The 12,021-nt window shown below is 45.2% G+C and overlaps 1 protein-coding gene across 3 annotated transcripts in view; it reads right to left on the bottom strand.

The window, feature by feature from the left end:
* The window catches only part of LOC109870769 (FERM, ARHGEF and pleckstrin domain-containing protein 1-like), a 116,999-nt gene that overhangs the window by 40,146 nt on the left and 64,832 nt on the right, over window positions 1-12,021 (bottom strand). For all 3 annotated transcript variants that reach the window (XR_004205654.1, XM_031805932.1, XM_031805933.1), the window contains exons 3-12: window positions 10,596-10,697; window positions 10,410-10,452; window positions 8,103-8,181; window positions 6,217-6,314; window positions 5,647-5,761; window positions 1,777-1,924; window positions 1,298-1,393; window positions 1,002-1,168; window positions 719-787; window positions 129-207 (exon numbers count right to left, since the gene is read on the bottom strand). Coding sequence is in view for 2 of the 3 variants with exons in the window: in XM_031805932.1 (XP_031661792.1) it covers window positions 129-207; window positions 719-787; window positions 1,002-1,168; window positions 1,298-1,393; window positions 1,777-1,924; window positions 5,647-5,761; window positions 6,217-6,314; window positions 8,103-8,181; window positions 10,410-10,452; window positions 10,596-10,697 (996 nt within the window). In the remaining variant the exon portion in view is untranslated. The remainder of the gene's footprint in view (window positions 1-128; window positions 208-718; window positions 788-1,001; window positions 1,169-1,297; window positions 1,394-1,776; window positions 1,925-5,646; window positions 5,762-6,216; window positions 6,315-8,102; window positions 8,182-10,409; window positions 10,453-10,595; window positions 10,698-12,021) is intronic.

Genomic DNA, 12,021 nt, shown 5'->3' with positions numbered 1-12,021 from the left:
CATAGTGTTTCTAGATGAAGACATGCTGGGTCGGCTATCATATAGAGAGTGACAGTTCCACAATGTGGCGTTCAGCACGTTAGCCTCTAATGGACCGTGTGTGTGGGAACACTGAAGGAGCCACTGACTTCTTTTGGCACTTGAGGGGCGTGAGGGGAAGACAGCGGAGATGGACGGCTTCTGCTGTGCTGGACCCTACTGTGTTTCCTGAAGAGGATGACAGAAAGTGGATATGTTAATCACCTGGCAACCCTCACACAGTCTCTCTCTTTGTACAGTACCAGTCAAACGTTTGGACACCTACTTATTGCAGGGTTTTTCTAAAAAAAAAAAAAAAACTATTTTCTTACGTTTGTAAAATAATAGTGAAGACATCAAAACTATGAAATATCACATATGGAATCATGTACTAACCCTAAAAATACATTCCAGGTGACTACCTCATGAAACTGGTTGAGAGAATACAAAGTGTGCAAAGCTGTCATCAAGGCAAAGGGTGGCTACTTTGAAGAATCTAAAATATATTTAGATTTTTTGAACACTTTGTTGGTTACGACATGATTCCATGTGTTATTTCATAGTTTTGATGTCTTCACTATTATTCTACAATGTATTAAATTAGTAGAAAATAAAGAAAAACTATTGAATGAGTAGGTGTGTCCAAACTTTTGACTGCTACTGTAGGTCTAAAAAGAAAACAACACCATGAAGTCTTTACCTTTCAAACGGGATCTTCTTAAACTCAGAGTCCTTCACATAATCAATCACCTGCTTCTGTGTCCGACCGCTGTGGAGAGAGAGAAGTAGCAAGGGAGATGATTGAGGTCAGTGAACTTAGAGTAGAGCTGGAGAAGTTCTGTCCAGGTGACAGATAGGAAATGAGATTGAAACTGAGGCACTGCCTGGTTTTTCATCGAACCTGCTATCCTCTGTGTCCAGAGAGACAGAGATGGTTTATTATTGTGTGGCCCCAGGTGCCTTCAAGGGGTCAGCTGTTCTACCTGAATCTGAAGGAGGAGCCTCGGGTGAAGAGGACCGGCTTGGGCCTTGCTTTGGGCTCCTCAAAGAGGCTGAAGAAGGCATGGTATTCCACACAGATCTTCCAGAAGACTTTACAGCAGTCTCGGCTACCCATCAGGAACTCCAGAGTGTCCTGGTATGAGCTCTGCTGCAGAGGGGACACATATATATGTAACACACATCAATGGAAACTTAGGGTTGAAGGCTTTAGGCATTGGTGATATTTACATGGATATGAATCGTGGATCATGCTAAGGGCTATGGTCATATGACATACGTTCAGGTTTGGTCTGAGCTTGATGAGAAAACGCTTTCTCTTGAAGCTTAATTTGCGCACGTTGGACCAGTTGAAGGCATTGATCTTGGTGTGTCCCTGCAGCAGATGAAAAACACAGAGGTTTAACATGGAGTGTGACACACAACACAAATCTGCCTGTTCATCTAATACTGTCATCAAACATCAGCTCCACATTCCTCTAATAGAACTGGCTAGCTCTTAATCCCAATAGATCTGTGAACAGAGAAAATGTCCTATACATCAAAAGCCTGTCATCAAAATGTCACTTCAAAGTGGAACGGCTGAAAAGTGGGACAGCTGCAAGCATCTTACATTGTGGCATAACCAAGCTGGTTAATCATTTACTACCAATTTGCTATTCACCTACATCAAACATATAAGCAAACATCCTGTGGGTTTCTAATGAAAAACGGCGGTGTAGAAATGCTCTTGCTCCGTCCAGACCCGTAAAGTAGTACCTGAAAGACCAGGACACCAGTGTGAGCCACGGCCAGGCTCAGCTTGCTGCCCTCGCGGTCCTTGGCAGGGTGTAGTCTAACCCCGTACAGCTCCAGTCTGCATACCACCTCCAGCAGCTGGTAGTCCGACTCTGCTGGCGTCTGACCCCTACATGCACACAGAGAGCAGTCTGGGTCAAGGATACCGTTCCAAATGGCTCCCTATTCTCTATTTAGTGTACTGTTTTAGACCAGGCCCCTAGGCACTAAATAGGGAATAGGTTTTTGGGACACGGTCTGATACAAGTCTCTCATAAGTTTCAGAATCACGGCAAGGTGGAGTTGAGGTGGGTTGCGTCAGAATTCCAGGGGTCCACAAACAGTTACATTTGACTTCCATTTTGGGCTTCTGAACAGGACGGCTCTTAACGAAAAATGTTACTTTAAATTTGTATAATATGTTCCACTAAAATACTGCAATTGAGGTGAGAGACCAGGCCACAAGTCAATCTTTTCCCGCAGTCAACTGACACCACAAGGTCTGGGTAGAAACGAAGCTGCATAGTAACTCCCTTCCCTAATTCTTATCTGTGAAAAAGTTGTCCTGTTTCCTGTGGGCTGTAGTTCATTGTAGATGTAACTGAGCATGGCTCCCTGCCAGGAAAACTGTGGTTACTGTTATCAGCTAAAAATACAGAAAAAGGACAAGTCAGGGAGGGCAGTCAGATCTAACGGAGCTCCTTTCATCTTGTCAGCTGCCTGGTGAGAACCCATCTCTGCTGTGCAGTCAGATCTAACGGAGCTCCTTTCATCTTGTCAGCTGCCTGGTGAGAACCCATCTCTGCTGTGCAGTCAGATCTAACGGAGCTCCTTTCATCTTGTCAGCTGCCTGGTGAGAACCCATCTCTGCTGTGCAGTCAGATCTAACGGAGCTCCTTTCATCTTGTCAGCTGCCTGGTGAGAACCCATCTCTGCTGTGCAGTCAGATCTAACGGAGCTCCTTTCATCTTGTCAGCTGCCTGGTGAGAACCCATCTCTGCTGTGCAGTCAGATCTAACGGAGCTCCTTTCATCTTGTCAGCTGCCTGGTGAGAACCCATCTCTGCTGTGCAGTCAGATCTAACGGAGCTCCTTTCATCTTGTCAGCTGCCTGGTGAGAACCCATCTCTGCTGTGCAGTAAGATCTAACGGAGCTCCTTTCATCTTGTCAGCTGCCTGGTGAGAACCCATCTCTGCTGTGCAGTCAGATCTAACGGAGCTCCTTTCATCTTGTCAGCTGCCTGGTGAGAACCCATCTCTGCTGTGCAGTCAGATCTAACGGAGCTCCTTTCATCTTGTCAGCTGCCTGGTGAGAACCCATCTCTGCTGTGCAGTCAGATCTAACGGAGCTCCTTTCATCTTGTCAGCTGCCTGGTGAGAACCCATCTCTGCTGTGCAGTCAGATCTAACGGAGCTCCTTTCATCTTGTCAGCTGCCTGGTGAGAACCCATCTCTGCTGGGCAGTCAGATCTAACGGAGCTCCTTTCATCTTGTCAGCTGCCTGGTGAGAACCCATCTCTGCTGTGCAGTCAGATCTAACGGAGCTCCTTTCATCTTGTCAGCTGCCTGGTGAGAACCCATCTCTGCTGTGCAGTCAGATCTAACGGAGCTCCTTTCATCTTGTCAGCTGCCTGGTGAGAACCCATCTCTGCTGTGCAGTCAGATCTAACGGAGCTCCTTTCATCTTGTCAGCTGCCTGGTGAGAACCCATCTCTGCTGTGCAGTCAGATCTAACGGAGCTCCTTTCATCTTGTCAGCTGCCTGGTGAGCACCCATCTCTGCTGTGCAGTCAGATCTAACGGAGCTCCTTTCATCTTGTCAGCTGCCTGGTGAGAACCCATCTCTGCTGTGCAGTCAGATCTAACGGAGCTCCTTTCATCTTGTCAGCTGCCTGGTGAGAACCCATCTCTGCTGTGCAGTCAGATCTAACGGAGCTCCTTTCATCTTGTCAGCTGCCTGGTGAGAACCCATCTCTGCTGTGCAGTCAGATCTAACGGAGCTCCTTTCATCTTGTCAGCTGCCTGGTGAGAACCCATCTCTGCTGTGCAGACAGATCTAACGGAGCTCCTTTCATCTTGTCAGCTGCCTGGTGAGAACCCATCTCTGCTGTGCAGTCAGATCTAACGGAGCTCCTTTCATCTTGTCAGCTGCCTGGTGAGAACCCATCTCTGCTGTGCAGTCAGATCTAACGGAGCTCCTTTCATCTTGTCAGCTGCCTGGTGAGAACCCATCTCTGCTGTGCAGTCAGATCTAACGGAGCTCCTTTCATCTTGTCAGCTGCCTGGTGAGAACCCATCTCTGCTGTGCAGTCAGATCTAACGGAGCTCCTTTCATCTTGTCAGCTGCCTGGTGAGAACCCATCTCTGCTGTGCAGTCAGATCTAACGGAGCTCCTTTCATCTTGTCAGCTGCCTGGTGAGCACCCATCTCTGCTGTGCAGTCAGATCTAACGGAGCTCCTTTCATCTTGTCAGCTGCCTGGTGAGAACCCATCTCTGCTGTGCAGTCAGATCTAACGGAGCTCCTTTCATCTTGTCAGCTGCCTGGTGAGCACCCATCTCTGCTGTGACACCAGTGTAGCGTGGAGGACTGGGGGTGACACCTGTGTAGTGTGGATGACTGGAGGTGACACCAGTGTAGTGTGGAGGACTGGGGGTGACACCAGTGTAGTGTGGAGGACTGGGGGTGACACCAGTGTAGTGTGGAGGACTGGGGGTGACACCAGTGTAGCGTGGAGGACTGGGGGTGACACCTGTGTAGTGTGGAGGACTGGGGGTGACACCAGTATACCGTGGAGGACTGGGGGTGACACCAGTGTAGCGTGGAGGACTGGGGGTGACACCAGTATACCGTGGAGGACTGGGGGTGACACCAGTGTAGTGTGGAGGACTGGGGGTGACACCAGTATACCGTGGAGGACTGGGGGTGACACCAGTATACCGTGGAGGACTGGGGGTGACACCAGTGTACCGTGGAGGACTGGGGGTGACACCAGTATACCGTGGAGGACTGGGGGTGACACCAGTGTACCGTGGAGGACTGGGGGTGACACCTGTGTAGTGTGGATGACTGGGGGTGACACCAGTGTAGTGTGGAGGACTGGGGGTGACACCAGTGTACCGTGGAGGACTGGGGGTGACACCAGTGTACCGTAGAGGACTGGGGGTGACACCAGTGTAGTGTGGAGGACTGGGGGTGACACCAGTGTAGTGTAGAGGACTGGGGGTGACACCAGTGTAGTGTGGAGGACTGGGGGTGACACCAGTGTAGTGTGGAGGACTGGGGGTGAGGAAAGGGTTGGCCATGTGATCCTGACCTGCTGCATCAATGAGGAAGGCACTAAGGGGATTGTGGGATATGTTCTCCACGGAGGGCGGAACTAGCTAATTAGGAAACGGATAATATAAAGAAATCCTGGGAGAAGGAGAAGAATGAGTCCGAGCTGCCATTTCCCTTGTGCCAACCTGTTCAGTGACAAGGGTTTAACAAAGTAAAGCCATTTCTCTGCTGAAATCTGGTGTGTTGCTCATTAGGCTGTGGTCCATGTAGATCGCAGACCTTTCTGGGGACCCAGGTAGTTTTTCTGATAAAGCAGACATGGACACGTTCACCTCCGGGCCCTAACCACTCAACCAGCCCAGGGGGCTTTGCCGAGTCTTAACATGATAAAGAAAACCATGTCAGTTAACACACTGAAACAAAGAACACTGTTAGGTCAGTGGGGAGTTTCCTGACTTCGTTACCTGGGTAGAAAACATTCCCTTGGGATGTGTACGTATGAGGTCTTTATCTACCTTGTCCTGTTCAGAGGCCTGCTTCCAGAGCTGTCACATCAGTTATAGAGGAGCTACTCACCCATTATTGGAGTGAAACTCCATGATCTTGTCCATCAGAGCCATCTGGTCAGGAATGTAGCTGTTGTTGAGGAGGTGCTGCCGACTCTGACTCTCCTCAAAGTCCCCAATCTCAGCTGGAGAACAAAGGGTTAACGTTAGGACATTGCATTACATTGTGTGCAGTTTGTAAAGGATCTACACCACTGCTGGTTGATAAAAAAAAATGCAGATTATTTGCATATATCCCTAAACAGAATAGATTAGAATAGATTCATCCTCATCCATGCCTCTTCCTTCTCTTCGGTTACACTCTGACAACTCCCTCTAGCATTAGAGTCCAGTCTGAGGAGCAGATGGCTTTTCAAAAAAGCTCTCTCTCAAGTGTCTTCCCACATTTCATTAATTCAGAGAAAGACAAAAGAAAAAGCTATCCATGGCAATGCACTGATTCTCAATTTGGGATGCTGCACCACATCCTGTCTGACACAGTTTGAAGAAGGTTCTGTTTTCCTACAAAAGGATATGGTCTATTGGCTCTGTGATCCTATAGGCTGTGTGAAGCCACAGGGAAAGTAACAGTGAGACGTACACTGGATAATATGGGAGACCAGCAGGGCCGCGCTACTGTCGTTGCAGGTCAGACGTCCACAGGCAAGGTCATGCTTGATCTGCAGGGCGAAGAGGTACCTGGACAAGACGGGACAAAGAGAAAGGCTAGAACAGAGTGGACGGGATGACCGTCTGTGGTTAACATCCAAACCTGTCAGGCGACAACACAGGAGGGAGGAACAACAGAGGAACCACTTGTAGGTCAGGTCATCCATACAGGGACATGTTGCAGCATGAAAACAAAGACAATTGGATTACAGAGCAACATCATCATAACAGGACGGGTGTCTTTACCCCCATCCAATATCAACTGTTACACCCTTCTTTAGGGTCGAGGCGTTATCATACCACGAGTAAATATACATCATAAAACCATTAGTCCAATGGTAACAACCAGGATCACACGAAGCTGCTACGTTAAAAACATGGCAGGCGTAAAACATGGATGAATTAAATGGCTGAGGCAGAAATATCTAATCTGTGGGAGGCTGGAACACATCGGTCACTTCTACGTTAGCATTCACATTCTGTGACATCGCAATCATTTCAACACACAGAACTGACTCTAATGGAAACTGGATAATATAGCTGCTGATAGCCTGCTGTGTGCTGAGCAGTCAGCCTTATATACTGTACCAGTTTATGCACCAGACCGTGTCGACAGCTTGTCAGCTGAATACAAAGACATTATTAAAGGCTCAGGACAATAACATTTTCGATGATGTTGAAGGAAACACTTGAGTAAATGAGGGATACAAAGTATATTGAAAGCAGGTGCTTCCAACACAGGTGTGGTTCCTGAGTTAATTAAGCAATTACTATCCCATCATGTTTAGGGTGCCCAGTTGCCCATTATTTTGGCTACCATGACTAGAAGAAGATATCAGTGACTTCTGACAGAGGGGTCTCAAAGGAGCACAGGGGGTTTAGAGGCTGTCTGTCTGTCCGTCTGTCTGTCTGTCTGTGTGTGTCTCAGTCACCAGATCTCAACCTAATTGAACACTTATGGGAGATTCTGGAGAGGCGCCTGAAACAGCGTTTTCCACCACCATCAACAAAACACTGAAATATGGAATTTCTTGTGGAAGAATGGTGACACTGTAGAATCTATGCCAAGCCGCATTAAAGCTGATCTGGCGGCTCGTGGTGGCCCAACGCCCTATTAAGACTATTATCTTGGTGTGTTGTTTATTTTGACAGTTACCTGGATATTGCCACACTATGAGGTTGGAATAATATTGTGAAATTGTGAAAATTATGATAATGCCCTTTTAGTGTAAGAGCTGTTTGTAAAGACAGCCTGAAATGTCAGCCTGTTTTGGTGGGATGGAGTTTTGGCCTGCCTGGTGACATCACCAGGTGGTAAATTAGTTAATAAACCAATAAGAAAGAGAGTTCCAAACCTCTCTGCCAATAACACTAGTCTTCAGTTTTCCCTTCCCCACTCAAACCACTTCCAGACAGTCCTAGCTAAATTCTTGCTCGAGAAATTGCATTTAGCTAAGAAGTTATTATTGTTTTCTTTTTTTTATATTACAATTTTAATAAAAAACAACCACAGTAAGTTACTTCATTGTTACCCAGAAAATGATTTGATATTGAGATAAAAACAGCCTCATTGGACCTTTAAGCACCTGCTGATGAGGAAACGCTATAGCTGAGCTTTAAGCACCTGCTGATGAGGAAACCCTATAGCTGAGCTTTAAGCACCTGCTGATGAGGAAACGCTATAGCTGAGCTTTAAGCACCTGCTGATGAGGAAACCCTATAGCTGAGCTTTAAGCACCTGCTGATGAGGAAACCCTATAGCTGAGATTTTGTAGACTGAGGGTTTGTCTGAAGTGGCTTCTATCTGTTTAGTCTTACCTGGTCAATTCCTCCAGTAGCTGGGCGTGGTCTGGGGGGAAGAACTTCACCACAAATCTCAGGACTACCTGCTTGGGCCCTGTGGGTGTGAGATAATGGCTTGGTTATAGAGGAGGAGTCACAGCCAAGACGATACAGAGAACACATTCTAAACACATTATCTGGAGATTCCTATCATAGAATTAGAGAACACATTCTAAACGCATTATCTGGAGATTCCTATCATAGGATTAGAGAACACATTCTAAACACATTATCTAGAGATTCCTATCATAGGATTAGAGAACACATTCTAAACACATTATCTGGAGATTCCTATCATAGGATTAGAGAACACATTCTAAACACATTATCTGGAGATTTGGAGATTCCTATCATAGGATTAGAGAACACATTCTAAACACATTATCTGGAGATTTGGAGATTCCTATCATTGAATTAGAGAACACATTCTAAACACATTATCTGGAGATTTGGAGATTCCTATCATTGAATTAGAGAACACATTCTAAACACATTATCTGGAGATTTGGAGATTCCTATCATTGAATTAGAGAACACATTCTAAACACATTATCTGGATATTCCTATCATAGGATTAGAGAAAACATTCTAAACACATTATCTGGAGATTTGGAGATTCCTATCATAGAATTAGGAATTAGAACCGGATCTCTATGATTCCTTTGCTTTTGTCTCACTGACCAATGAGATCATAACAAGCAGTGTACTTGCTCTTATGCACCACAAACCCTTGTTTGTAGATGAGCAAGCCAGTCTTCCAGAAGACTTGAAAGCTTTATGACTCGAGATGTACAAGTTTTAACAGCCGAGCCTCAGTCTGGAAGATAGATGGTCTCTGTGTGTGAATAAAGATGTAGTTTGGGTTCTTAAGCACGACAGATTCGTAACATATCATACAAATTGCAAAAGAATATACACTGAGTGTACAAAACATTAAGGACACCTGCTCTTTCCATGACATGAAAGATATGATCCCTTATGATGTTACATGTTAAATCCACTTCAATCAGTGTAGATTAAAGAAGGATTTTTAAGCCTTGAGACAATTGAGACATGGATTGTGTATGTGTGCCATTCAGAGGATGCCTTTGAACGGGGAATGGTACACTCTTAGAAAAAATGGTTCCAAAAGGATTCTATGCGGAGGAATCGAGTTCTACCAAGAACTGATTTGATCAGAAGAACCCTTTTTAGAAGACAAGGGTTCTTTGTAAGGCAAAGGGTTCAACCTAGAACCTTGAACATCCTAAGAATCTTTTTTGGAAGAAAGGGTTCTTTGATGATTCTTTGCAAGGCAAGAAGGATTTTTCGGAAGGAAAGATTTCATATTTCACAACATGCTTTATTTCAGGAAGCTTTTAAGAATAGTTTGTTTTACTGTAATATCTGTGTTTTTGCATGTACATTGATTGGTTGATAAATGTTATGCTACATAAAGATAAACAACACACAGTATTCAAAACTAATCCAATCTATTAGTATCTAGATTTATTCCACCCGTTAACTGAGATGGTTGTTCCAGTTAAGATGATTGAGGTAGTCTCAGTATTCAACCCTCCCTACCCTGGCAGTCAATCTAAATGTGGGTGATTAACAATTCTACGTGTTGGCTATCCTAATTCTGGTTGGATTCCAATAGGAATTATACCACGTTGCAAGTCAGCATAACGTGACGTGAAGGTCTGACATGGCCTGTAAACCAGGAGATTCCTAACACCACTGTGTGCCCTCAATGAAAGGCCTTGTAATGTATTCTCATAAAAAAATGACATGTTAAAAGGTTAATAAGATAAAATGGTTTTTGGTAGAACCCTTCATAGGGGGTTCTAAGAAGAACCCGCCAAAGATAAAATGGCTCTGGGTAGAAACCATCATAGAGGGTTCTAGGCAGAACCAGTCATAGGGTTCTAGGTAGAGTCATATGCAGGGAGTTCTTTGACGAACCCTACATAGACAGTTCTTCATAGTAGTACACAATTGGATGACAAGTAGTACACAAATAACGGGTACCACTTTCAAAACTACTAGCTGAAATTATTTTAAAAAGTCCTGGAGCATCACTTTAAGTTTGCTTGGACGAGACAGGGTGTTGAGACTTCCTCACGCTACAACTAAATTAAGTCCCCTAGCTGTTTACTTTCAAAGACATTTCATGTTTCTTTGTAAGGCTTGATTAATTTTATTTTGTTAGCAACCATACCACCAGTGTTAGTAGAAGCAAATGAAGCATGAACTGTCCATTGCCAGCCATGTAAAAGTGTATAATGAAGTCAGCGTACTTACGTCTCAGTTGCTTGACAATAGGCTTTAGGAGGTCTAACCAAACCTGTGAACACAAGGAAAGCAAACGCCCCTTTAGTCAGCATAGAGAGATGAATTCAAGGCTTCTACACTAATACATGAAGAAGATACAAGCTAACACCCAGTCCAGAAACAACCCTTAAGGACTGTGTCTATTTCTTCACTCACCATCATCTTGTGGTCTTGGTATTCTAGGCCGAAGTAGTCTCCCTCAACGAGGTTCAGGTGGGTACACACCAGGTCAAACAAAACCTTGCCTGAGGCTCTTTGCTGTGAAAGACAGAAACATACATGGTAAGTTCGAGAAATACCTGGTGCAGTAGTGAATTACCTATTGACTGTATGGTGGGCTGGCTGGCATTCACTAGCTCAATCACTCAATGATAAATGTGTACTTAGAATATGGATGATATTGTCCCTCGGTTTTAAAGACTCATGCTGATGACATTTCACAGAAAATCCCCTCAGCAAAGTCTATCTGCAAGTTTAATCAAGGATCAGCGATCACAAGAGCACATTCAGGACTGGATCTCATCACCTCTTAGGGGCTCCCGAGTGGCGCAGCGGTCTAAGGCACTGCATCTCAGTGTTAAGAGGCGTCACTACAGACCCTGTTTTGATCCTGAGCTGTATAACTGTCATTGTAAAATAAGAATTTGTTCTTAACTGACTTGCCTAGTTAAAAAAAATCCCTCTAGGACTTTGTGGATCAAGAGGAATACCACAGACAAACAACAGAGACATTTGCATTAGTGACTGAGTGCAGTATGACTGGTTGCATGGATAGTGGGTGGCTCCATAGAAACCATTCCCCTCCCTTCACTCCCAGAAGATTGCTCAAAACCTCCCCCTCCTCTCCTCTTATGGAGGCCCAGAGAGCTGGGACACGGAGAGGAGCAGACAGAGTGGGGGGTGGGACTGTCCCTGTGACCACATCCCTGTTCCCAGTATCACCATGGGGACTGACGATGGCACAGTGCTCTTTGAAGCTGATCTAGTGGCAACCCAGCTCACCTAGGAAGTCCATTCCTCCATGACTCTTTCAAGTCTAGGTCAGAGATGGTCATCTGGCTGTTTGTCACCCACTACTTCTTTTCCTGTCCAATGGGAACATACACAGCCAACACCAAGGCAACCCATTATAGCTTCCCTGACTTTTGAAAATAAAAACTACTCATTTATGATACGTTTCATGAAGCTAGGCATATGTCGCATGGCACTACTTCACAGGAGAGGCACTTTAACATATTTTTTTTAATATTATTTTTATACACATTTTTGAAAGATATAACATTAGCCTTGGAGATCTACAAAAGTGTTGCTCCTTGCAACAGAATTTAGCAGGCGCTATCGACAAAGATCATTGGGATAAAGTTGTGATGGACTACTTTCTGCATGAGGTCAGTGTGAGCTCTTTGACACAACAACGGGTCAATCAAGCTGTAGCTAGCTACAAACCGCCAGCAGCACCCTGAATACCACTGCTGGCTTGCCTCTGGAGCTAAGCAGGGTTGGTCCTGGATGGGAGGGCCAGGAGAAGACACTCTTTCCTCTGGTCTAAAAAATTATTCCAATGCCCCTTTCTGATGGGACA

The sequence above is a fragment of the Oncorhynchus kisutch genome, linkage group LG26, assembly GCF_002021735.2.
Source record: "Oncorhynchus kisutch isolate 150728-3 linkage group LG26, Okis_V2, whole genome shotgun sequence".
In the NCBI taxonomy this organism is placed as follows: Eukaryota; Metazoa; Chordata; class Actinopteri; order Salmoniformes; family Salmonidae; genus Oncorhynchus; species Oncorhynchus kisutch.
The sequence above is the reverse complement of the archived record's forward strand: the minus strand, read 5'-3'. Positions and strand labels throughout refer to the sequence as shown.